Here is a 23575-nt window from a genome sequence, read left to right on the forward strand (position 1 = left end):
AAAAAGTCATACCTTTTAGGTTTACATGGCATTTGTTTCCAGATGTAAGACACGCCAAAGAGTGCAGGCATGCATCTGACAGCACAAAAGCATTTACTCATCTACTAAGCTGCAAGGATGATCAAACTCTATAAACTAGGAGGTTATTTCAGTGAAGGCTTTAAAATGTGTACACAAACGAAATCCTGCCACGAACGGCTTACAAGTGGGCTTTAAGATTTTAATTGTATGAAACATGAGATGTCCTCTTCAGTTGTTCCTATAATGTTAGACAGATTATTTTTTTTACAAGAAAGTAGGACTTCTCTTGTTTAATAAGTGATGGAGAAGTCCACATTAAAACGCCTATATATGTGCATCCCCCAAACAGTGCATCCAGGACCAGAACCGATTTTACTTCTGGCCCCCGAACCAGGTGACCATATGCATCAGGTGCTTCCTCGTGGTTTAAAAAACAAGACTGGCAGTACCACTTTTAAAATCCAAGTCACCCTCCAGAATGCCTACGGACTCCATGTCTCCAAATTACTTAGGCAGTGTGATTTAGGAGTGTGCGTAAAGTAATATATAACTAACAAAACCAGACACAAAACCACTCTTTGAGAAATGTTTTTATTCTGTGCTCCGTCCTCCGATGAAGATATTTATATCACAGTAACACAATGAGCAGGAGCCAAACTAATCTCCCCAGCAGAGGAGCAAAATTTACCAGCAAAAGCAAACTAACGTAGATCCGGATTACTTCATCCGTTGTATGAGAAGAACGTTTCTAAAGGGGTTGGAAGTGAGCCCTAAAATGCCCTTCATTCCCCAATACTGCCCGCTTTTAGAAAATCAAAAAGGCTCATGTTTCAAGGTCCAAGCTCAAATCCCTTGTTAAATCTGAAAAGACAACTAAGATAACAAAACAGTGTGGGAGGTATGCGGCTCCTACTGCATTGAAACGTGTTAACAGCCTCAATTCCAGGAGTACTTTGCAAGCTCTCCCTTTCTTGTGCCTCCTTCGTAAATTGTCACCTCATGTGTTCGAATTCTGGGCCTGCCAGTTTCTTCAACCTTGCCACTTCTTCCTACTAGGGATTGCTATTAAGGCTTTCTAGACCCCACCACTCAACCTTTCCTATCTATCCAAAGTATTTGTGTAAGTGGCCAGTGCAACCTTCGTCACACTACTAAGATCAAAGCCCTCCCATGCCCAACTGACGCCTGCCGAAACTACACATCCAGGGTGACCACATGACTTCACTGGACTTGGACCGCTGTGAGATTTTTACTATGGATCAACATAGAAACACAACTTGAGATCTCTTGCAACCCTGAACAAATGCTCCCCTCTAACAAACCTTGCGTGCCTATATTTGTTTGGAAAGGCCCGAACCCTATAACTGAAGGGCGAAAGCCAGTAGCACGATTATCATGATGTACACTGAGGATCATATACAAATCCTTCAGTTGAGCCATGTAACCATTCCCTAGCACCTGTCGCCAGCCTCAGACTTACTCTACTGTATGCCATGCATCAAAGGTACCCGTGGCAGGCTCTTGATCAAAATTCATCCTCTTATCTAAAGAGATATTTATATTTACATTGCACTTGTATATCCAAAAGCAAATATCTACACGCTGACTGCATCAACGGTGTTAGAATAAGTTCATGCCTGCCAAACTCCATCTCAAAAAATAAGGCTGGTTTATCACCGCACATGGAAAAAGGAACAATTAGCCCGTGGTCATAAAGGAGTTAATCCAGACCATCTCTACTGGTTTTCTCCCTTAAATTGGGCGACAAAAAGTTAAATAATGGTCTCAACAAAAAGTTATTTTCCAGGAAAGAAACATTTTCCCCAGGGAGACATTTGGGGAGTCCTCCATCTGCCTTTGAGGTTGCTACCTGGATGCAGAGCTGGTCAAGCTTCCACAAGCGTCATACCATCATGCAGAGCACGCTTCCACATGTAGTAGGTGGAACGTGCTGTAAATGGGAAGAGTGTGCGGAACTCCTTGTAGGATGGGAAGCTCTTGGCAGCAAAACGCTGTTGCAGGAAGAGCTTGGCCTGCACTTTAAACTGCGCCGTGGCAATGACGTCCATGACAAAGACGCTGGCATCATCGGAGGCCTGCATGGGCAGTGTGTAACTTGTCATGGTGGCATTATATGGGCTGGGCTGCCTTTTCTCAGTGTGGCTTCCGTCTACAAATGGCAATGGCACTTCCTTATATCCATGCGTTTCTACATCATTTTTGGGTACTAAGTTGTTTGGAGCAATATGTAATTCTGGGATCTTGGGTTCCAGCCCTTTCCGCTTTCTCTTGGTAGCAGTCTTCCAGAACCAGAAAGGTGTTGAGGACATTATTGGGTACCTGAGGCGGAACTTACAGTATGGCAGGCACCACTTCCAGACAAGCCTTCTGGCAGCTCGACGTAGCAATCTCCCATGAAGATGGAGAGAAGGCTTGAGAGGATAGAAGGCAGCTGAACTTCTCACCCGTTTCCTGTGCATCAAAGAACTGTGTCCCTTCAAGATTCCATTTCTGGGCACATGCTTTGTTGGGGACTCCTCCTTGCAAAGCGATGGGGGCTCTGATGAGTGCAAGTCTGGGTTAGATTTGATGGCCTTCCGTCTCCAGTTGTAATAGGTGGACCTGGAGATCCCAGGAAAACTGTGCCTGAAGCTACGGTAAGGAACCAGTGTGTTCATGGAAATGCATTTCTCTAGATAGTTCTTGGCTCCCTGCATGAAAACCCCAGTTTGGTTCTGACCTGCAGGCAAGGCAATGTTCTCCTGGTGTCCCTGATGAGAAATCACCTCTTTCGCTCCGTTCTTTCCCTTGGCTTGTACAGTAGATACATGTGACTGGACAGTACTGCCTGCAGCTGCAGTTATGGGGTTGAAGTGACTCTGCAGCATTTCGTGTTTCCAGGCATAGTAGGTGGAACGAGAAATATCAGGGAAAAGTTGCCGGAAGCGATTCAGAGGCACCATGTCACCATCCTGGAAACAGCACTGCAGGAAGTGTTTAGCCTCGTATCTTGCTGCCGCTTTCTTGCGGTGCTCCCGGCTCTGACGCTTCCAGCGATAAAAGGTGCTCTTTGTGATGCTGTACTTTTCCCGCAGGTTAGAGTAGGTGAGCTGTGGATCGCTGTTCAGGAGCTCCAGAGTCTTGGCTGGTTCGGTCGGCGCATCAAGCAGGGGGCTCATGGGCTCTAGCTCCTCCAGCCCCACCAATGGCACAAAGCTCTGAGGTCTGAAAGAGAGGTCACCCAGCAGCTGTCCCGACCACATGATGTGAAATGTGGTGGGTTTCCCTGGACAGCTCCGTGGACGGATGAGACGGTTAAAGTATGGCCTAATCTTGAGGTTGCTCATAGGGTAGATGGAGTAAATATTGGACTGCAAGACAGAAGCCAAGGCGTACACGTGCCACATGTTGGCAAAGGTCCCAGGGAAGCAGGTGGCTTTAATGTCAGCATCAAAGATGGCCTCCAGGATGGTGAAGGGCAGGTTCATCATATCAGGTGACTCCTCCGTGCAGAGAGAGAAGCGGGCTGCCTGCAGCATGACTTTGGAGTCGATCATGCCATTAATGTAGTATTGCTTGTGGAGCAGCATCTCCACAACTGTCCTCACCTGCAGCTCCAGGCTCATGTTGGGACTCCCCCAAAGCAGCATGCTTGCTGCCTCAAAGAGCTGGTTTCCCTCTCCACGACAGGTCAAAGGCACCATATTTCTGGGAGCATCATCTGGATACAGACTTTTAGCTTTGAGGTCGACCTCCATCTCCCCTTCAAAGTATCGGGCACCAGTGGTGGGTACGGCAAAGGAGGACAGCGTCCTCACAGCCTCCACAGCAGCACAGTTGAGTCCATCCAGGCCAAAGCATTCTGTGGCTTCCTGCAACTCCTGCAGCACAGACTGCACCAGCTGGTTTCTCTGGAGCATTCTAGAAAACAAAGGAAAGGGAGTGAGTACTCTACATTTATAAGGAGCGATAAGGGAAGGATGGAAAGACATACAGAAGTGGGGAGAGGTAGAGGGACCGGCAGTTCTATTGGGCAGGTATATAGCGAAATAACTTCTTTCAAATGGGGGGGGAAGGCCAATTTTTCTGTGTTTATAGCAAGCCAAACTCTTTACACTTTTGTTCAAGGGATAGGCAGTGGGCTGGGTGCCTCTATTAAAGACAAGTGTTTAACAGAGGAGATCCAGGTATTTTCAATAAGGGAGGCTGGTAGGGGATACGTTCCTATTGTCAGCTAGCCGGGAGATAAGTGAAGGATCAAGGACATTTTCTGAACAGAGGTAAATCAGCATCTTCTATCAAGGGCTGATGGTGGGTAAAGGTCCACATGCTCCTGTGAGGTAATAAAAAGGTAGTGGGAATTGGAGACAGGACAGGTGGAACAGTATGTTCTTATGTGAAAGGCTGACAATGGTATGTAAGAAGTGGTCACCTGCTTCTATTGGTGTGTGGCTGGAGCCCTTCCTGCCAACGAGCAATGTGAAGGAACAATATAATGGTTGGAGCAGGTTCTTTATGCAGTGCTTAATTTTTTTTTTTATATCAGCTAGACGTAACTGTGGTGGTTTCACTCATCACTGTACTAACTGTGCAGTGCCCAGGTATTCATTAATTTTGCAAGAAAGAAACACTTCTGCTGAGCACTATTAATCAATGTGAGAAATTCTACCCCCTCCCCCCCCCACCTTCCCACAGGAATGACCCCGGCTGGCCTGTCGTTGGCTTATCTGAAGCACCATTGGCATGCACTGTACTTTCAGCCCACCTCCCTTTCAGCCATTCACCTATGTGGAAATGGCATACTGCTCCGTCGTAGGCTTGACCAGAGGTTGATTTTGATGTAGACGTCCACTGAAACATATAGGAGCTCTCAAGGTGACCCATGACAGGCAAGTAACCTATCCAGTCTTATTTTTTCTTTGAATGTTGGTTCCTGTAGACTGTTTCTATCATAAACGCTTGGCTACAAAAACAGGATGCAAAGAAAACACAGCACATTCTACCCATCCATATATGTACCCCCTCGGGGTGAAACCATCTCTGCATACATTGCTTAAATTAAACAAATAAAATGTAATGGTATTTATTTAGTTTTGTGAAAATCTAACTGGGTGTCAGTTGAGCTCTGCACATAACAATAAGGCTGACCAAAGGAAGTTGTCAAAGAAATGGACATAACAGAGGCTGCAGCGGGAAGTGCTAGCATTAAAGGGCGCTGGTTGCAATCCTTGAAGATAATATGTGGGCGCTGATTTCAGGGCCAATCAGACACTGGGGTAAAGGATAGTATGGGGAAGTGTGTGGGTAGGACTGTACTTCTAGGGCAACAAGCTACTGCAATGGAGGTACTTTCTTTTGTTCAGATATTTTTTTAATTCTCGACAAATCGGCAAAGAAAAGCCATAGAAGCAAATATTACAAAGATAAGCAGTACACTCCAGTTGCGAGAAAGAGGAGAAAGGTAATGGCATCAATTGTATATTATATCTGGTGACAATATACAAATGCGTCAGAGGTATAACATAGCCTAACAAGTCAGGGGGGTGGAATTTAATGAAATAGCTATTTGTCCATGGGGTAGGTTGCTTCATAAATTTACTTGTCATGTAACAAAATCCACTCGTCCCTTTGGTGCCATGTAGTGCGGCGACAAATGATGGCAGCAATCTCATTAAATAAGAACTCTGATATAGCCCCACTGATTATGCCAGGGCTCATACCATAGTAGTGTTTCAATACTTCGCTTATATTGACATGTTTTGCAGATTTACATACTGGGGCTGAAGGTAGGGGTAAGCAATAGTTCCTCTGTCAGAATGCCCTTTTGAGCTTGTGCAAACCTACTAACTTGCATGTTTTAAGGGTTTTCAACAACTCTTCACTAATCTTTTCCCATACTGAGAAATGTTAGAAATTTACAGCTGACAATGGCAGACGTAAACCTTCTTCCACAGTTGGCGAAAAAGTGGTTGGAGGGAAAGTTACTTTGCAAACATTCAGATTTTCACATGAGCAAATCTACACATGCAAATTTGCTCATGCTAAAATGCATTTCACAAATATTTTCTAGGAGTACTATTTCTTGTCCTACTTCTGTAAATGCTCGGGAATTTACAAAAGCCGTATAGGTGCACTTAATGCAAGGACATATACCATTGGTGCACTTTTGAGACTTTCTTTAATAATTGGGCCCCTAATTTGGTCTGGTGTTGACCATTACCTTTTGTGTTTATTAAAATTCTGTCTCTTTCTCTCTGTATCGGCTGGCTTCACTGTGAGTGACAGCATTCTGCTCTTTCACAAGGAGCATATCGGCACACAAAGTAGTTTTGCTCAGTTACTACTATGGCAGTGTGTGCTTTTTGAGATCTAAAATTATTTTTGCTTTTGCCAATGTTTGTTATAATGGTGAGGGCCCGGCAGCTCCCACACCAATAAGGTTTTACAAAAACCACGCCAAAACAAGTCACACATTGACAAAACTAAAAAGCTGAACACCAATTTCAGACCTGCTGGCTTTGCCAATACTTGTTTATTTTGGTTTCCCATATTCTGATTGAAACTGGTTATACTGATTTCCCATTATGATCATTTTTGGGAAAACCTAGCATGCATCAACACGTGTTACTAAATGATGCTGCAAAGAAATGGTACTTGAAGTTTTACAGTAGTTGTCATTTTTTTATGGACATTTTATTTTGAAAGCAAAGAATCAATCTTACTTTCAAGCTTCTGCAAATATTTCATCAAATCAGAGAGCATTCTGGGATCATTATACGTAGCTTCATATTGCTAAACTTTGAAAAACTGTGTATACATTTTTATACTGGAACCACTGTCAGTACCACTGTCAGTAATGCAGTCAGAGCTTACAACATTTACTTAGAGCGCTCACCCAAATAATAAAGGCTTTCAATTAATGAACCATAAATACAAGTTTGAACAGCATTAAGATATGGACAAGAATATTACCTTAACTGCAGACAGTGCCCTTCCCTGATCCAGAATGTGGTACTGCCAACTGGCAGCCAATGGCTTTGTGCTGCAAGGGGTTGGGCCTACTTGTCCCAAGGACACGATACACATGAAAATATGTTGCCCTTGACCCCAAACAATCCTGGGCATCAGGCTACAGAAATTCCACATCCCTGCAAGTGCTTACTAAATGTCTCCCATCACTGAGCAAACATGGCAGTAGTTCTGCCGAGTGACTGACAGGGCTAGCCAATGGCGACTAAGCTTATCTGCCCAGAGTGTACAACAGAAGAGGACAGCTGGGGCATGAGGGGGAAGAAAGAGGACAGAGAGAAGAGGGGAAAAAGTACGAGTAGAGGGAGAGGCGAGGAGGGGACGGGACGGCTACACTGGGCAGGGGACATAACACCAGTCAGGAGGGTCGGGCAGGAGCAGGCAGACCGATAAATTCCGGTAATTAACCCGGGCTGGAAGGTGATCTAAGAGGGGAGTTAATGGAGGCTTGTTCTCCTACAGGTATTTATCGATGAGATCCAAAGGCGACTGGGGCCAGAAGCGCCATGAAGCTTGGTGTGTAGAGGGTTGTCAGCGCCTCTGACAGAGCATAGTAAATTTCACCATTTGCCAAGGATCTTGGGGATGTGGACTTCCAATCTGAGAGAACTGTTTTGGTGCCCAAGGAGAGGAGGAGCACCATTAATGAGGAAGTGTGTGTATTTAGTTCTGAAGTGGTCGCAGCCGCCATGCACCCCGGGACATCAGGAATGCTCTTTGATAGCGGGGATAGTCTGGAATGTTTATTCCACCAGAGTATTTACTTCTCGTCAAGATTTTCAAAGAGATTCTCAGTTTTTTATCTTTCCATAAAAATTCGGAGATGGTGTTATCCACCGACTTAAAGGAGGGAAGGGGAAGAGGACTACAGGACGCATGCTAGATGTGAAGTTAATCTGGGAGACAATCATCATCATCACCATTCCCACTCACACCACCAAGTGATATTTTTCGGGGACCAGGTGTTGAGAAATTCTTTATTTTGGTCAATGTTTTTTGCTCATTGAGTACAACTGAGTGTTTAAGATCAGAGGTAAACCATATGACCAGGTATTTGATGACCATCAGTTGCCACTTTACACCAAGGTTACCAATTAAAGCAGATGTACAGTATATGTTTAGGGTGAATACCTCCATTGTACCTTTATTTAGGGAATAGTCCACTACTCATGAATATTTTTCTGTTTCTTTCATCACGATTGGTATGGCTTGTGGGGCATCCTCGGTTAATAACAATACGTTGTCTGCATAAGCAGCTACCACTTGTCTGCTTGAAGAGAAGTTAATACCTGTGGTCCCTGGGGTTACCCGAAAGGCTGAGATCAACGGTTCAATGACCAGTAGGAAGAGATGCGGTGAGAGCAGGCAACCTTGACAAGTGCCTTGTGAGAGAGAGTGAAAGGTTGGGATAGGTTGTCGTTGACTCCAACTCATGCCGTGGGGCCAGAGTAAAGGGCCATAATCATGCGGAAAATTCATCCTCAAAGTAGTATCTGTGTAATGTGACATTAAAAAAGGCCAGAAAACCTTATCAAAGGCCTTTTTCTGCATCCAGTGCTAGGGCCACTGTTGGTGAGTGGGAAAGCTTGGCTCTTTCTAAGAGATGGCAGAATGTCCTGATGTTGTCTGGCAGCGAGTCTGCCTTTAAAGAAACCAGTTTGTGAGTCTCATATCAGGTTTTGGGTGACCGACTCCAGTCTGCAGGCAGCAATCTTTGCAGTCGATATTGATATGGGAGATCGGTCTGTAATTTGTTTATGTTTAAGTGGTCTTTCCCTTTCTTTTGTATCACTATGATAGTAGCTTCAGTGGCTGAGCCGGTTATGTAGCCCGATGAGGCATATTGTTGGAAAACTGCATGAAGCAAATCTGCCACCTTGTTGGCATATATCTTATTTAGAAAAATGTGCTGAGTAGGCATCTGGGCCTGAGGCTATCCCAGTTTTAAAGGAATGTGTTACAGAGAAGATTTCTGCTTCTGTAATGGGTTTATTGATGGCGAGGGAGTCCTGTTATGATATTGTGGGGAGACTCCAGGAGTCGAGGTATTCATTAATCTTGGTTATAGAGGTGGGAGTGTTCAAACTGTCAAGGCAGTTTGGTAGGGTAATTGAGTGTTAGCTGGATTGATACACGTGTGATCAGAGATTACGGTTGGTTTGATTTTCGGGGATTGAGAGAGGTGGAGTAGGGGGTTGCTCACTATAATATAGTCTTTTCATGAAACTGAGTGATGAGGCGAGGAGGACGAAGTGTAGTCACTCCCAGGAGGGTTATGGAGACGCCAAATGTGTACTAGGATATTATTATTACAGCAGAGTTTCATTAGTTTGTGTGCATTACTGGCTATACATTTCTGAGTTGATATTCTGTCTAGGTTACCGTCCATAGGCACGTTAAAGTCTACACCTAAGATAACGCCTAATATGTTTGGAAGGTCAGAGAGCGCTTTGCCTAGATACCTTCAGAAAGCAGTAGCTTTGTGATTCGGTGCGTAATGTTTACAATAAAGAACTCCAGATCTATTTTTTTCATCTTAGAGATGACCTATCTGCCCAATTGACCGTGAGTGTGAGATATGACTGAGATATCTGTTTTTTTATATTAGTGTTGCCACCCCGTTCTTTTTGTGTGGGGGATGGAGAGAAGCCAATGTCTACAATTCATGAACAGTAGAATTTCATGTCAGGAATAGATTTCAGGTGGGTATCTTGTAAGAAGATGATGTCCTCCTTCAATTTGCAGTAATCTGCCACTACGGAGTATGTTTAAGGGAAGAGCCATGGTGAGAAAGTGTGGTCTCTTAGTTCAGTGTTCGGATGGGGAGATCTGGGGATGAGGGTAAAGATGACACGCCGTGAGCTGGATTGGTTTGTATAGTTGGTGGCAGCTAACCATGACCATAGATGTGTATGGTGCCCTGGGGTAGAGTATTGTGTGTATTGAGGCGGTGTACGTCAAAGTACCACCTAGGTAGCCAAGGGAGAGAGTGGAAGGGCCGGGGACAGGGGGAAAGGCTAGAGTAGAGGAGAGGAGAAGAGCCAGTGTACAAAACATACAAGTAAAGCTATAACAGAATCAACAATCCCAAACCCTTCCCACCCACCACCCATCCCTTGGATTGCGTTTAAGACAGATTGTCCCATCCTTATTCTACGCGGATCACACTGAGCCACAAGCTGGCCTGTCCCAAACTGGCTGGGTCGCTATCCAGCCATGCAGGAAAGCTAGTTGGTAGCAATCGGAGTGAGAGGGTCATGCTACAGGGAGTCATGAGAGTATTAATGTGTCGTGGTGGTGTGTGAAATAGGTAATGACGAAGATCTGTTGGGACACCAAGGATGTAGGATAAATGGGTGTCTGAACTCCATCACTGAGAGAAGACTATGTTATACTTGGATAAAATGTAAGTGTGGTAGCTAAAGGTTGCACCCTAGGACGGTTATGATTGGAGGCAGGATGCGAGATCAAGTTAGACTGAGTTGGCTACTGAAGAAGTATTGTAGAGCTGTGTGATATGCTGAGGGTATTGATCAATGTAAGGAACTGGTGGGGATTCACTAACTGAGCTGGTTAGAACGTCTTGAGGTGTCAATACTAAAATCAATCATCAAATGGCATAAACCTGCCAGACAGCTGAGATCAGCGGCCCTCTCTCTAGTTTCTGCCCCCAGAATTAAACGAGTACGTACAGGAGGTCGTCTCTTTGCTCATAACACCCCCAAACTGTGGAACACCCTCCCCCTCGCCATCCGGGAGGAAACCGACCTGCTGCGATTCCGCAAGCAATTAAAAACCTGGCTTTTCCCTCAATAAACCTCATCACGAACTCTGCAACAGTCTTCATAGCGCTGGGACGCCTACGGGTAGCTACGCGCTCTACAAATCAGATAATAAATAAATAAAATATAAAAATTGTAGGGCTGAGAGGGCAAGATAAGTTGAAAAGGCCAGCGTGGGTAGCACAGGTGGTGGAGGCTCTATGATCCAACGACATCCCTGAAGTTTGTCCAAATGCCAATATAGGGCGTGTCAGTTAATAGCCTATACAGACAGAAACAACAATCGTTATACTGACATAACATTTCCACTGAAAGGAAGTATAGCGTTCAAGCTATAAGGCATGCATTCAGATCTTATGTATCCGGAGTGGTGTAATGAAATGAGGGAGAGGTGCATTACAGCAGTTCCAACAGGGTCAATCCAGGTTGGCCCGTAAGTATCAAAAAGGGAGTTTGAGCTTCCATAATGTCAAATTAAAGCAGGATATTGTCAGCAGTGGGGAATAGGTGCTATCCTACGAGGTAGCTCAACATAGTTTGACTATAACCCACCAGACTAGGGAGTCATTTTGCCCGATCAGGAAGTGATGCTGAGGAACTGTGACCGCTCCCAATGGGATCTTGGCAGCTCAATATGAGGATAGTCAGAAACACTGGAGAGTTGGAAGATATTAGCAAATCAGGTAGATATTCAATGTTCATCGCAGCCAGGACGGAAGAGTCCAAGAACTTATGTAGTTCTACCAGATCCGTGAAAAGAAGTGTTTTACCATGGACAACGATCCAGAATTTCGAAGTGTCTGCAAATCCGTATGGAATGTTGTGGTCTTTGATGGAATGGCGGAGGGCCCATAACCTTTCCCTGATGGTCACAGTGTCCTTTGAATAGGCCTGTGCAATATTGATCCTGATTTAGTCCCGGAGGATGTGTTGAGCTTTCCTCATTTGTGCAAGTATGGGTTCTGCGTGACAATATCGTAGTGGTCTAAATACCATGGCCTTGGGACACGAGTTATGAGGGTTTGTGGCTTGCTCTTCAGGACTATGAGCCCATTCTTTCTCAAAGCCTCTATCAAATTTGATTCCTAGAGTGAGGGGTAGGCTGGCCCCAAAAATTCGACAAAGAAGTTAGCATCTTCTTCCACCATTTCTGATAGCCCAATTATGCTTTCTGATTATGACATTACTTTTATCCTCCCAGTCATCCCTGTTGAACATCTTGCCATTTGTAGTTAAGGTTTACTATGCTACAAACATTACAAAGAAGCTATCTTCTCTTGAAATTTATGTTTATAGTGGCAACAGATGTTATCCCCATATATTGTGACAACAGATGCTACCTGCTTCCAAATGTATTATCACTAAGACATGGGTGCAATTGCTTTCTTTATACGTTAGGATTTTTACCAAAATGTCATTATTTTTCTCACCTGGGGGGGATTAACTATTTGCTCAGAATCACAGGAGTTTTGTGCTGAGACCTAACAAGCATTGCCAAGTCAATAGGTCTTGCCTTTCAGACAATTGGCTCTGCCTTGCCTTTTGTTCATGCTGCATGCTCACTACCAAGTAGCCTGGTCCTGGAAGGCCACCATGCAGTAGGGAACCATTTAAATTATGTAGGGCACATAAAGGACAACGTTCCAATGCCCCAGGCTCATTAACAATGAACATCAAGTTTGTAGACGTCAAGCCATGAACGACTCCTTATACCTGCAGGACTGTATACAACAGAGAACCAATTAGTGCCTGCAACATCTTAAGCAACAGACGTCTATCTCCGAGTGGCAAGATATCAACATGCAGCCAACCCTCAAACAAATCTGCAGCACATCACAAATAAAACATTCAACAAAACTCTGCATGACCTTAACCCCTTCGCCGCTGCAGGAATTCCGCCGCGGCGCTGGGGGGGGGTTTGGGGGCAGCGCGGTGGCGCTGTGCTCGTGACGGAACCGCTCCGTCACGAGCCACGGTTGAGCTGTGCTCATGACGGAGTGGTTCCGTCACTGCGCCGCCCACTTACGTTGGACGCCCGCACAGGCGGGGAAAACGCCCCGCGTGGGCGGAGCGGCAGCCAACGGCCGGGGCATGACGGAACCACTCCGTCATGAGCACAGCGCAACCGTGGCTCATGACGGAGTGGTTCCGTCATGAGCGGGGAAGGGGTTAAAAATGAGCAGCCATCACATTACTGCCCGACACAAAATACATTTACAAGATTACATGTTTGCAGCACCTTCAGCACCCAAAAGATGCAGAAGCTGAAACAAGGGATGACTTTTAATGACTGCAAGACCAACAGGAGACCACTCAACGCCGCAGGGCCAAAATCAATCAAAAACCAACCAATACCGGCATGCCCATGGCAAAAAACAATCATGCGATGAAGACATGGCTTAAAATAACCATCAATTGCCTCCACAGCCTGTAGGGCATTCAGTAACTGGGGGTCACTGTTGCGATCGAAGTCCTAAGTGTGGCATGAAAAAACTGGGTTGTGCTGCCCTGTGTGTTTTCCGTCCAATTAACTTGATATAACCCATGAGATCACTGAAACCCTCCCAGATTTGGCAGCATTAAAGACTCCGTCAGAAAGGTGTTTCACTCTCTCGCCATTCTTAGAATTGCCAAAAGCTCTGTAGTGAGTATAACTCTGTCTCACACGTTCTGTTTCTATCGTTTAGTGCACCACTCTTAATTTCGCATATTCCACCTTCATTTTTTCCCCATTATTCACCCCTCACCATTGAACACCGAATAACACTTACGGAAGCTAGATTTCTCGAGTATCACCGCGGACTTTTTTTTCACCATCACTGTGTCTGATTTCTTCACCCGGACGACGTTCTGCACTTTATCTTGGTGATTAGGCTTGCGACAGCATGCACCTCACCTCAGCACTAGTTTATATTCTGTCTTTTCACTCAGCTATTTGCTGTACTGAACCCTAGAGTGCAAATCCTAAATGTAAATCCTAAATGTAACACGTACAAACACATGAACATAATGCCATTTTTTGTTTTGTAGTTATAACGGTGGACTTATTGGAAACTTACTTCCTCTTGATCATGTTTCTCCCCTGAAGAAGGGTTCAAAAACCCGAAATGCATTGGGACTTTTCTTTGAAATGAAGATTATGTTTATCCTCTCTATGCATGTTGCTTGTGAATTAACAGGACTTCAAGGAGAGAGTATTTTTGTTATACCTCAAACAATATACACTTCTGTTTAACACAATTTGTCATGTTTTGATTTACATTGTAATAACTTCACAGGATAATGTTTTATGTATTTTGCTGTTCAGATAATTTACGTTCATATTGAATTTGCCAAAGACTTTCTAGTCTACAGCTGTGCGTCACGTAGGTTTGGGTCACCCCATTCCTCTCAATCTGATGATAGTTTACACAGGGGTTAGGGCTAAACCCCAGCACATGACAGCACGCTTCACAGGATCTACACTATTAAGCAATAGAGCATTAAGTTAGATTACTTTCATTAAATTGGTGTGCAGGCCCATCTCTTATTTTACTTTTTCAACAGCAGAGCTTAGCCTCTTCTGAAACTGGGTTACTTCAACCTTGCAGCTGATTATAGTATCAGCGCTATGGGCCTTTTTACCTGCCTTTCTGCTGGATAAGTAACCTCCTCGCACGAACTGTAGAACCCAACCAGCTCCCTAAACACGCGTGTTGGCTTTCTTCGGTGTATGTGTGTGGTGTGCGTTTCATTAATATCCAACTAGATCATGCGCAGGAAAGCTAGTATCCATGGTCGCCAAGAGCGACATGCGAAAAATTTAGATTTTCCTCTAGCCAGCAATTAGCGAATGGATATCTTGCCAGTCCTTGTATGTGTGTCTGGCACTTTTCCGATGACTTCTTTACATAAAATGAACCAATATCAGAAAGGCCTTGGGAGCCCCATGAGTTTGAGAGACACTTGAATACTTCCTCACAGGATATAACCGGCCTTCAGGGTTAAGGTTGAGACAAATCTAGTGCCAAGCACATAAACACTATTAATACGCATGTGGTTATATTTTGGCTTCTTTTTTGTGTTTTTTTATCTGCCCTTGTTTACTTTCATTCAAATAAAGTCCCTATATTCAGGGTTGGATAAGTAGTGCTATTTACTGTGTCATGCCTTATCAGAATGTCTGATTCATACCATACCCCAGAGGTTCTTAACCTTGTTAGAAGAAGACAGCAATGACCATACACCTGCATCAGTGTCAACAATGGTCATCACACATTACACTATTCTTCTTAGCATGTCTATTGAGCCATTAAACATTGATGTTTCCACAGTTTGCCTCCCATTCATATTTGTCATAATTTCCCAGTAGTGCACCCCCCCCCCACCCTTCTGAGGGCACCCTAAAGATCTATAGATGGGGCTCTCCAGAGTCACACAATGATCTAGTCTCTGACATCATGCTTCCAGGTCTGGGGGATCTTTGCTACACCAATGCCTGGTAATGTCCTTTTTCGCGGTTACATAACCATGCCTTAATAAGACCATTTTTCTATATGCAGTAATATACTTCTCGCCGGGACTCCCACATCCTGCAGTACACAGACAGCCGTGTACATAGTGGGGCACCTACAAGGCTGGAGAGAGGTATTTAATTATCACACATCAGATGATACAGTGGACCCATTCCTCTGTCATTCCTTGGCCATTGCTCACTAATACAGGCTCCTGAAATGTGGCGGTCAGTATATACTTTATCATTTTCACTTTTAGAAATGGATGCAGAGTGACTTACCACTTGGTACTGAAGAATGTCCCTGAACCCGTTGGGGTCATTATAAGGCAGAAACATATTGACCTATTGTAGGGGTATATTTGCTGATAACCCCTAGTCCTCTCTCTTTTTTAATCCTGTCCTAGGAGACCACAGAAAAAGAGACATTTGGCCTCCCAGATATTTGTCATTGGCATGTGTCCTTGTCCTTCATAAATACTGGCTTCTGATTCGTATACAGGCTTGTTAGTCCCTCCTTGGTACCGCCTTGTCTGCATATGTTACCTCCCATAACGAATGGACCTTTTACTTGGCTTGTAAAGAAATCCTTTATAAATGTCATGTGGGCCAAGGAAATATCCTTTAAATGTTATCTCTGTGGGTGACCAAAAACTAAATCGCACTGTTACCTTCCATTATTTGGGGATGGTCATCGCTGCGAATAGTTCTTGGTGTGAACATATGGCATACTGCAAAAATAAGTTTTCGAAGGCCTTTAACTCAGTACGCAGTCTTCCCCGGCCTAAAAGAACAGGGACAATTCCTGCTATTTTCAAGATTTTTAAGACTCAATGTGTACCAGTAACTACCTATGGGGCAGAGGTATTGGGTATTGCCAAATGTTTTAGCGTCCAATCTGAGGAAAATAGATTTTGCAACTTTTGGGCGCTCCAATCTCCACCCCCCTGTACATATGCCACAGGGCATTAAAATTAGCATATATATCGAAGACATTATAAGGTCCCGCTCCGCATTATTTTGGTTAGCCATAATGAAGAATCCTGAAGCATCTCTCACGAGCCTAATCTGCTACAGGACTCCGGGACATATCAACGCAACACAACAGCAGGAATTGATTGCCATCATCAATAACATATCAATCTCACACAGCAAACTACTGGTACTAGGAGATTTCAATCTTTGGGATAATGACCAACTACACACGGCCTTCCACAATATCACCCACTCTTGGGAAAACTTAGGGCTGAAACAGTGGATAACTACCCCCACACATAAACAGGGAAATACACTGGATTTAATATTTGCTGCAGAGGATCTTATTACAATGAGAACAACGCTCCCAGTAGATTGGTCAGACCATCACCTCCTACTTTTCAACATTCACACCTTGACTAATACAGGACCTACCAATACACAGAGCAGATCCTTTATTGGACGCGATTGGAAAGGCCTGCTAAAAAGGAAAGAGAAAGGAAAGTTCAATCTCCATCACATTGGGATTTCGTTCAACCCAGAGAACGACATCACCACTAACTATCTCACGCTGTGTAAAGAAGTAACCAAAAAGCTCGACGATACTGTACCCCTGAAAGAAATCAGGAAAAGAGGCAGACCCTCCGCGCCCTGGTACACGGATAACCTGAAGGCACTGAAAAGAGCCTGTAAAAACGCCGAAAGGATGTGGAGAAAAAATTACTCGGAGCCGGAGAAACTGATATGGAGACAAACCATTGTAAGATATAAAAAAGATATTATCGCAGCCAAAGCTAACTATTTCGCCGACTTACTACTCCACAGCTCTAATAAATCCCGTGACACTTTCAGGATAATCAGAGAGTTATCCAATCCGGATTGTGCGAACAGTCAAATTAAGCCCTCACAAGAATTATGCGATGACTTAGCTTCCTTCTTTCAGGAAAAAATCACTAAAATCATTGAGGGAATGAAGGGTGTTTCCATCTCCTTTGAGCAGGATATTAGTAACCCCGAGAATAGGGAAAAGAGCGAAGACAACGCAGGACGACCCAACCCAAAGGCTACTTTAGAACATTTTAAAGTCCTTACAGAACAAGACTTCACAAAAATTGCTCTTAATACAACCTCAGGGTCCCCTCTGGACCCTTTCCCTCACAAAATAGTAAAGGAGTTCAGGGATGACCTTTTCCCAGTATTGCAACAGCTTTGCAATCAATCCCTCATTTCTGGCACAGTACCAAAAGAATGGAAATTGGCGGTTGTTACCCCCCTATTAAAGAAACCTAATCTAGACCCGAACTGCAAAAAAAACTACCGCCCTATATCGCTCCTGCCATACCCTATAAAGATCATAGAGCGGTGGGTCAGCAGATCCCTTGCCCTCTTCCTAGAAACCAACAACATCCTGGAAGAGGAGCAATTCGGTTTCAGACCAGCTCACGGAACCGAGTCAGCTCTGCTGACAGTTCTGGATGACCTGCGAATGAGGGCGGACAGGGGGGAATCAGCAATCCTGATTCTGTTGGACCTGTCCGCCGCTTTCGATACGGTGAGCCACGACATTCTGCTGACAAGACTAAAAAACATTGGAATCGGCGGAGTGGCGCTCGATTGGTTTCACTCCTATTTAAAAGACAGATGGCAGGCAGTAGCCATCCCCCCTTATCAGTCGGAATTTGTTAAAGTCCCACATGGCGTCCCACAAGGGTCCGCAATCAGTCCGATACTTTTTAATATATATATGCAACCCCTGTTGGGCATTATCAAGGCCCACGGTATTAGCGTGATCAACTATGCGGACGACACGCAGCTGATGATTTCCCTTGATGGTGCCCAGGCCAACTCACTCACGGCTTTCCATACCTGTATGGCAGAAATGACACTCTGGCTAAACCAGAACTCACTACAATTTAATAGTGATAAAACGGAAATAATGCACTGCGCAGTTGGCAGAATTACCAGAAGTCTACCCACCGATTTCTGGCTTTTGGACTCGGGGGAGTCATTAGCCCCAGTGAAATCAGTGAAGAATCTCGGAGTCAGCTTTAACAACTGTCTGAGCTTAGAGACCAATGTCAACAAGCAGATGAGTAGCTGCTTTGCTTTAATGAGAGGACTGCGAAAGCTGCTACCCCTCCTACCAGTGCAGGTCAGAACCACCATAGTTAGGAGCACCATTCTCAGCCGCCTGGATTACTGTAATGCTCTGCTTCTGGAATCCCCGGCCTATTTGATCTCCAGATTGCAAAGCATCCAGGCGGCAGCAGCGAAGCTGGCACTCTCCCGAGAGCGAAGATCCTCTACCACCCTCGCTCTAGCTGATCTTCACTGGCTACCTGTACATCAAAGGATCTGCTTTAAATCCCTCTGCATTGTCTTTAGGGCAGTACACGAAATGGGCCCCCGACCACTTCAAAAGAAATTCAAATGGTATATACCCACATGGTCCCTCCGTTCCTCATCTTCCAACCTGATAAGCATACCCAGGATCAGGAAAGCCACTTATGGTGGCAGAGCTTTCAGCATAGCCGCAGCCCATCTGTGGAACAAATTGCCTATCGAAATCAGGAAAACAGACGAACTGATGGCTTTCCGTAAAAAGGTGAAAACATGGCTCTTCCCCAAAGTCTAATCTTACCAGAACTTTATATTATCCCCTCCTCTGATGCACAGTATTTTCAGCAATATGTACACAGCGCCAGGATGCCCGTAGGGTTGCAGAAGCGCTATACAAATGCTATAAATAAATAAATAAATAAATAAAATTAATAGAGGATTGTCTTCTTTGCGAGAAAGGGCTGGATATCCCATGGCTTGCTGGGGTAGTTAAGAGTTTGGAACACGTTGATCTGGGTAGACTGTTTTCTAATCTGAATACAGCTGTAACAATGGATACAAAAAGTTTTCAAAGCAGCACTGTACTCACTTTATATCATGGAAAGATTAGAAAGGGAATCGAAGAAACAAACTGTTGCAAAATGTATATCCACTGGGTACCCTGAGCATGGTGTACCAAGCTACACTGCACTACCAATGTCTCAATGGAAGAGAGGCCTCCTCTTCCGTCTATGAGCAGGGTCTGTAAGATACCTGCTTTTTTTCCCCCTATGGGTAGAATGCAAATTTAGACCCTTTGCCATGTCCGTGTGACGGTCGTAGCGGACAAACACTTTTCCACTTTTTATTCTTTTGTAAATACTATATGAAATATGCACAATGGCTGTTTATTCCATATTCTAAAAAACTGTCCCCTATTAATTTATCTGAAGCTCTTGATTGCATACTTAAATTGGACAATGCTGAATTGATCTTGCGTACCGGCACCTTTTCGAGAGTACCTACGGGTGCTCGGAAAACGATGTGCGACCTATGAAGTGAATCGCATTTTGCTATTCATTATATGCACTTTACCTATGTTCATTGTGTTTTACTACCTTATGAACTTTGACATTGCTATTAATGTGTTTTTATCTGTATATGTTTACTTTTATGGATATGTTGTTATCCGAATAAAGTCTTTGGAAATGGAAATCACCAATGATTATGCGGACTGTGTTTCCTCCAAGCTTCTTGAGATGACCTTGTTGGTTGACATGAATAGCCATGTTATAGTGATAGTAAGGTTAACGCATGAGTGAATTTTTGTTTTGCCTTGAGCAAAGTATGAATTGTGTGCTAGCCATATGGAAGGTTTTTGTTTGCATTGTCCCCTTTAAAGCATGAATCTGGACAAATTGCATCAATCACGGGTCTTTAAAACTCAGGGAATTGATGATGTTTACTGAATGCTTGTGCAGATTGTGTGTTTGGAAAATGTAAGAACATTGTGGAATGTGATACAGTCAGGCATGACAGGTAAAGGTGTGGCTGGGGCAGTTCAGCGTGTGACTGGACAGACTGACAACTGATTTCAGAGTTGGGTGTTTAGTATGGTTAAGTATGTGCAAACAGGTAAAGTTGTTGACATTTGCTCTGGAAATTTGGGGAGGTCTTAAAGAAATACTTCCTTTCACTGATGCTCAGTTACATGTGCCTGGGATTCATGCAATGACTCAGTACAGACTGGACTATGCCAACTCAATCTTCTATAAACTTTAAACAAATATCTCGGACTGGACAATCCTGTGTGGTAACGTAACCTGCTTAGAGGACTCTGATTGTAAGTAATTCCAAAAAACAGTGACTTGCGCAACTACCAGCTTACAGAAAACCAGAAACTGCACTCTTGGCTCTTACACTCCTTCATCCATCAAACTGCTAAACACTGCGTCCCATAACACGATAGCCGTACCGCTGTGGTCATCACACACCACATGGAAACACTTATCACATAGGATCAAAACAAAAGACAAACTTTTCCAACCATACACCCTAAACAGTGTAGCATGCTGCCCATATAGGCAAGCGCTTCAGCACCCTACTACTGTCTTATTCTATGAACAGGGTCAATGAAACTATGCGGCAGGGAAGGACCCACTTATGCAACAACTAGGAATAAATTGTGCAGCAAAAACAAGGCAAATGTGGCACATTTTGTGGTAGCATTACTTCATTATTTTGTCATTTGGACACTTGTTAACACTGCCTGGACATAGGTTGAGCCTCATTAGTACCAGTTTAAAACCCAAATAAAGCAATATCTAACAGGAAGGTGGACAGTCAACCTTTCCCAAGGGCTTCCCACTGAGCGACAACACATTGCCTCGTTTTTAGTTTTTAAACCATGGGACCTAGAAACAAATTTTGTTTTTGTTCTGCAGATTTTGAAGGTAGGAGATGAATTATGTGGGAAATCTATAATTGTGCAAAAAGCGCAGAGACAACACAATCGCATAATAGGGCCCTTTCCTGGCTACAGTTATTTTTGAGGTCCTCCTTCAGAACTTGCCATGTTTCTGGCTCTGTGTTTACTAATCAGAGGATGGTGAGGATTGAATAGAGGATATTGGAAAAATGGAAAAGGAAGAAAACGATGACAGAAAGGGAGGAAATATGGATCAACAAAACGGAGATCAAAAGGAGTAAATTAACAGGAAGAGAAAGTCAAAGATGTGAGGAGCGGGTAGAAACAGAATCAGTAGAAAAATGAGGTTTGGGATGAGTCAAAGGAGAGATAACATGAGGGAGAATTTAGTAGGGTTGTTTGGGAGATCATAGTAGTAAACTGATGTTTGGGGTGAGTCAAAGTGGAGAAAGGGATGGAGATTGGGAGAAGAGTTGGGTATGAGAGTGCATCTTATCTTGGTGCAGTGACACTTTAGGTCCAGATGTATGCGGGGCCTACTGCACACTAATGATCTCTGAAGTCTAATACGGACTTTGGGGACGGGGGTAGAGGGCCAATGTTTCTTGTTTGCATTAGGGCAAAAGACATCCTGGCTACGCCACTAAGTCATATTGCTGAAAAACTGGCCAACATTTCCAAATCGGGGCAGTTTATAACTTGTAAAGACAAAGTGTATAGTTGTTTGGCAAGGTATATGAGCTTGTGCATTTGCGCTTGGTGCAGTCAGCGTTTGTGTTTAGGATGGGCTACCCAACTCATTGGTTTTAGGAAGCCCGAATAGGAGTTCTTTCCCTCAACTCTGTTGCCCTTCTTTTTGTCCTAAACATTATGTAAGGTCCACGACTGGGGCGGTAATGCCGCTCTCTTCTACAGGCCGCAGTGTCCCCTTGCATAGCTGCACTCAGTGAGGGAGGGCATCGTGGCGCCGCTCCGGTCCTCGGTGGGGTGATATCAGCACACAGACAAGTGCAAGTCAGTCAGGGCTGGGTGCCCTCTCCGAGCTGCAACCAGGGCCGCTCACACACCACCCGTGACCACCCCCATTACCCGACGGCGTAGGCACCATTCTCTCCAAACTCCCATGCCTCCGCATGAAAACGGCATCGCCAGTACTTGATATTTTTTATATATTCGCACCCGATGTGGGCCTAGCTCTTGGCACACGAAACAAGGCCTCTGTTCTCAATGTCGCAATTCAAGTGCGCCTCACCACCCTATTATGGTAGGAAGATGACATTAGTCCCCGTCACTAGGGGCACCATGTTCTCAATTCGGCTTTATACGGCACTGAAAATAGAACCTCTGCCCGACTTAATCAATGGAAGTTGACCACGACTATTCTCGATGCAAAAAAATATGGCCCGGAATGGAGCCGCCGTGCTATTATACCTGCTGGATTTCCTCACCCTCACATGCCGTGTGGGAGCGGATATGGGTTATGAGGGTCGGGCTCACCTCGCTTGAGAGTCTCCGGCGTCGCGAGGCATATCGGAGCTCACTCAATCCGTCTTGGGAGCCGCGATCTCGGGTTGCCAGGGGCGCCTCACTCCCTCGTAGGACCCATTCCTTCGTTTCATGGGACCGTCGCTCCACTTTCAGCAATCCACTATATTTTAAAATGGTGTCCTGAATGCGTTCCCCTTGGACCCCCTCCGTTCAGTGCCAGATTGGAAGTGAGACCGGTTTCAGATTTGGAGCCGCCCCCCGGCCAAGTGCAGATCTGGTGTGAACTGGATTAAAATGGTGTAGGCCAAGAAGCCGCCTCTCCCCTCAGGAAGTGCGCTCTCTGGGTGCCCTTGTGTGGGAGATGAAAGAGACGGGAGGGGGGCAATTCAGAGGTTCACTTCCAAAGCTAAACTGATTAGAAGTATTGTGTGAGGACCTGAGGCCTGTAGGGGGTCTGTGTGCAGCCCAGCCCCCCTCTCCCGGCTCACACCCAGGGCTATGGAGATACCAGTGTGTCCCAACCCCCTCTCACACCTATTGGTGCATAGTGTCCAGCACGAAAGATTCAGGGGCACAGCCAACACACGTACAGCACAATAAAGATGGCGCTGATAAGAAGTCCCAAAATAAACCCGATAGTTCAAACGCAGGGCGTTGATCCCAGGCTAGTTAAAGGCTTCCCTACAATGCCCAAACACTAACGGTGCCGATACTGGACAGATATGCAAACTGAGACGAAGCCCGTACCTCGACGTTGAGCTTAATGAAACTCAACATAGACTACACCTGGGCAGTGCTGCAAGGGGCCGTCCACAAATTGCACCTTACACTGTTTGACCCACTTACAAGGACCCATCTAAAAACTGCACCCTGCCCATCTTCTGAACAGGATACGTAATCTAACTGGACCCTCTGCTTCCTCTGCGCATTGCTGCAAGAACAGTACACAAACTGCACTGTACTCTACTCGCCCCCTACCGCAAGGGGCGATATAAAAACTGCACCATGCATTTTACCCGAACAATGATGCATGCCGCATCC

General features: G+C 44.8%; 1 protein-coding gene across 4 annotated transcripts; it reads right to left on the bottom strand.

The window, feature by feature from the left end:
• Positions 1–604: 604 nt before the first annotated feature.
• VRTN (vertebrae development associated) lies at positions 605–23356 on the bottom strand. Of its 4 annotated transcripts, none has more exons than XM_085626764.1 (2): positions 23282–23356; positions 605–3942 (listed from the first exon to the last, which is right to left on the bottom strand). In XM_085626764.1, exon 2 carries the CDS (start codon positions 3939–3941, stop codon positions 1908–1910), a length of 2034 nt encoding a protein of 677 aa, XP_085482890.1. In that variant the 5' UTR covers position 3942; positions 23282–23356; the 3' UTR covers positions 605–1907. The 4 variants fall into 4 exon arrangements, with proteins under 4 accessions (XP_085482890.1, XP_085482892.1, XP_085482889.1 ...); XM_085626766.1 differs by lacking the exon at positions 23282–23356 and adding an exon at positions 23069–23265; XM_085626763.1 differs by lacking the exon at positions 23282–23356 and adding an exon at positions 22544–23061.
• Positions 23357–23575: the final 219 nt, after the last annotated feature.

Source organism: Triturus cristatus, chromosome 9 (assembly GCF_964204655.1).
Source record: "Triturus cristatus chromosome 9, aTriCri1.1, whole genome shotgun sequence".
Lineage (NCBI taxonomy): Eukaryota > Metazoa > Chordata > Amphibia > Caudata > Salamandridae > Triturus > Triturus cristatus.

Excerpts from the sequence above, each read along its gene's own strand:
- VRTN (XM_085626763.1), bottom strand. The coding sequence starts at position 22,575 with ATGCCTCGCGACGCCGGAGACTCTCAAGCGAG. Across the intron at positions 3,943-22,543 it reads GCCGGAGACTCTCAAGCGAG|AATGCTCCAGAGAAACCAGC; the intron begins GTGAGCCCGACC and ends TTTGTTTTCTAG.